The 3753-nt window shown below is 26.1% G+C and overlaps 1 protein-coding gene across 1 annotated transcript; it reads right to left on the bottom strand.

Moving 5' to 3' along the window:
- Positions 1–561: 561 nt before the first annotated feature.
- Positions 562–1782, bottom strand: Phum_PHUM362620 (J domain-containing protein, putative; the record flags this gene model as incomplete). Its single annotated transcript, XM_002428043.1, has 4 exons — positions 562–777; positions 861–977; positions 1054–1155; positions 1768–1782. 4 exons carry the CDS (start codon positions 1780–1782, stop codon positions 562–564), a joined length of 450 nt encoding a protein of 149 aa, XP_002428088.1.
- Positions 1783–3753: the final 1971 nt, after the last annotated feature.

Genomic DNA, 3753 nt, shown 5'->3' with positions numbered 1-3753 from the left:
TTATATAGCAGTCTCTCCAGTCTTAATTATCCTAAATGCGAAACAATTTATTGGATAACTGGCTAATGTTTTTGTTTGTTCAGAAAACATAAAAACATAATGTGTTGCGATTATTGGACCCGATGTGGAATAATTAATTATTGTGGTAAGTAATATTTCGTATATATATATATTTTTTTTTACACGATTTGATTTATTTTTAACGTTAAAAAAAAGCAGTTCGATATATTTATATGTATTATTTATAGTAATAATAATAATAATAATAAAATCCATTAGCAGTTTTTGTAGTTTCGCATGAAGGCTTTTACCCTTTTATCGGAAATAACTTTTCTTACAACTAGGTAATAAATAAAGAAATTTTTTAACATCTAAATAAGAAGATTTTTTTTTCAAATATCACATTTAAAGTGGAATTTTGGGTTTTTTTTTTTTTTTAAAATAAACCCATTTGGACCTTTACAACATTTATATATAATTAACATTAATTAAATTAAAATTGTAAATTTATAAAGATGTATTATATATATAGACCTTTAGGGAGGTTTGAGCTCGGAAAAATTATATTTCGTAATTTCGAAATTTATTGACGATTTCAGATGAAGCTGATGAATCCCACTGAACGTTTCCTCTACCTCCCCAATGTATGTTAGCGCCGCCTTCGGATGCACGACGATGAGCACCTGGAGGACCGCTGCTTGCTGCCCTCTGAGCTGCTGAACTCGATCCCTCAGGAAGCATTCTATCTTTGGTTTTATGAGTTGCCCAATGCATCGACTGGAACAAAAATTTTCCATTTTCTTTTTTTTTTGTCGAGGTAAAGTTTTTTGTTTTTTTTTTTTTTTAAATGAGTTTAATACCTGATGCACGTGTTCTTTCATTCCGAGCCATTGTTTATAACTCACGGATATTCCGCTGTTTCTCCATTTGTCATAATTTGCTCTTTTTTCCGGATCGCACAATGTTTCTTTTGCTTCCTGAAAAAATTTTCATTTAAAAAAAAGTAATAAAAATTTTCCTTTTCGGTAAATTTTTTTATTACAAAATTCTCACTTTCATTTTTTGAAATTTTATTTCTGCTTCTTTATCACCATCGTTTTTATCTGGATGAAATTGCAAAGCTCTTACTTTATATTCAGCCGTGATTTGTTCCACCTGGATAAAAAATAAAAAACAATTTTATTACAAAATCGATTATTTTCCAAAAAAAAAAAAATACCATCGAAATTAAATATTCAAAAAAATATTCTGGGCTTTGATTAAGAGTTTAAAAAAAATATTACTTTTACTTTTTTGTAAAAACCCTTTCAAATTTTATAACTAAAATTTTGATAGAAAAAAAAAAAGAAAGTAAAATAAACAAAATTTTAATTTTTTTTTAATATAAATAATTAATAAGTTTTTTTTTTTTGAATAAATAAATAAATATTTTTTTTTTATAGTTATCTTAAATATTAATAACTGTTTTTTTTTTTTTTTTTTAGTTGATAAAATAGGTCAATAATAGTTTGCCTAACGCATTTATATTACGACAAAACAGTGAAAGACTTGGGTCCACAACCAGAACATGATTCAGAAGGTCACAAAATGACCTTTTATTTGAGTTTCAATGACACTAAGATATATAAGTCGTCTTAGTAAAATAATATTCGCCTATGACTCTGACGCATTATTATCGATGGCATGTAAGTTTTACATTAAGGTACTTTTTGGAAAACTCTTTTAAAATGTGGTAAAGAAAATAACTTAACTCAATCGAATCTTTACCGGGTAAAAAACCATGACACAGATTTACACGTTGTATTTAACAATCACACACACACACACACACACACACACACACACATACACCGTTGTTAATGACGTCATTATTAGAATCAAAGATACATTAAGTATGGTAGATATACTTTTGTAGAACACGCATTATTTTTTACATTTCAAAATTTATATTCCTTAGAAAAGGAAGGGCGAAACTCCAGGAAAAACAAAGAAAACTGATTCGATTATGTTTTTCCTTTAACATAAAACACAAGTCGCAGTTTTGCATTTTTTATTATATATAAAAATTGATGCATTTTCAAGGTTGCTAAATATAAAATTTACACAATGAAAATGTTTTACGGTTAAAAAAAAATGTCGAAAATCTAAAAATAAAAAAATTTTCTCTCTCTATCATCGCCATCATCCTTTTTTTATTTTGCTTTTTTACATAAAAGGGTTCGGGTTCGTTGTTGTTGTTGTTGTTGAATTACTTTCGAAAAGTGTTAAGCTATTTATAAAAATATTTCGCGTTGATGTTCATTTACGGACCATTACAAAAATATCTTTTTAACAAAAAAAAAAAAAATGTAGAGGGATGAAAAAAACATAAATTTTTCAAAAAAAAAAAAAAATATAAATATATCTCTAGTGTATTTTCACACGTATTGTTATTACACTATTTGACAATATTCAACAAATGATTGATGGTATGCAAAAAAAAAAAATAGTATATCGGCATATATGAATACTCAATTAAACGTTATTTAACGATGACATGGAAAACCTTGAAAATCGTGCCTTGATGTGTGTGTGTGTGTGTGAGTAACAAAAAAAAATAAATAAAATATTTAATAAAAACATTCACCATTCGTTTGTAATAAATAACTCCAAAACGTATACATTTATTTAATATTTTCAAAAATATTATTATTATTATTATTTTGAAATCGATCGATATCGATAAACCGTTTTATTTTTATTTTTAATAACGATTTTTTTTTACTTTACAGATTCTTCGGAGTGTGCAAACACGTTCGATGAAACGTTCATGGAAAGCCAAATAAAAGTAAATGAATTTATTCGAACAAACACACGCAGGATTTTACCGACGATTGGTTGTTGTTGTTGGTGGAAAAACAAATTTTAAAGGTACGTCATAATAAAATTAAAACCACGATATTTTTTTCTAATGGTAATTTACGAGAGAGAGAGAGAGAGAGAGAGAGAGTAAAACATCCATTTAAACGTTTTTAATCTTATCGTTATATTGACAATTAGGTTTTACTGACTTACTACCTGACAAGAATTTTATTATTATTATTATTATCGTATATTTTTTTTTCACCCTCGTGTAACATAAATTTTAACAAATGATGTAATTATACAAAACGAGATAATACTATTAAATTTTCTAGAATTTATAATAATGATAATAATAAAGAAAATTCTAGAATGCGAAATAAAATAAACGTAAAATGTTTTATCGTAAGGATTTTCGAAAGGTTACGTAAAAAGGTTTTTTTTCTTATTCTTATTCTTATTCTACCGTGCACATTTATGTAACGTCGTGGTTTTATTTAAAAAAAATTATTATTAGTTTCGGTTGACAGGTTGCATATATATTTCAAAATAAGGTTAAAGTTTTTCCTCGAAGAATTTTCCAGTAGTATATTTCAATAACTGTCGTTAAATTTATTACTCTATGTTTTATTCGAAGAACAGAAAAAAAAAAAAAAAGAAAAGCGTTTTGTCATTTAATTTTAATTTTTTAATTAGGGTTAACGATTTGCGTTTCAAATTATTATTATTATTATCATTATTTATGTACGGTTTGTTTAAATGGAAATTTTTACTTTCGTGAAAAACCTTTTAAGGTGTAAACAATGGTACGTTTTTCCATTTTTTGATAAGATTTCATTATCGATTTTTCCGAATTTATTTAAGATTTTCCACTTATTTATTTTTATCATCATCATTATTCTCACACGAGGG

Source organism: Pediculus humanus, genomic scaffold, assembly GCF_000006295.1.
Source record: "Pediculus humanus corporis 1103172107780 genomic scaffold, whole genome shotgun sequence".
Taxonomy (NCBI): domain Eukaryota; kingdom Metazoa; phylum Arthropoda; class Insecta; order Psocodea; family Pediculidae; genus Pediculus; species Pediculus humanus.
Note: the sequence above shows the minus strand (reverse complement) of the source record. Positions and strands in the feature narration are given on the sequence as shown.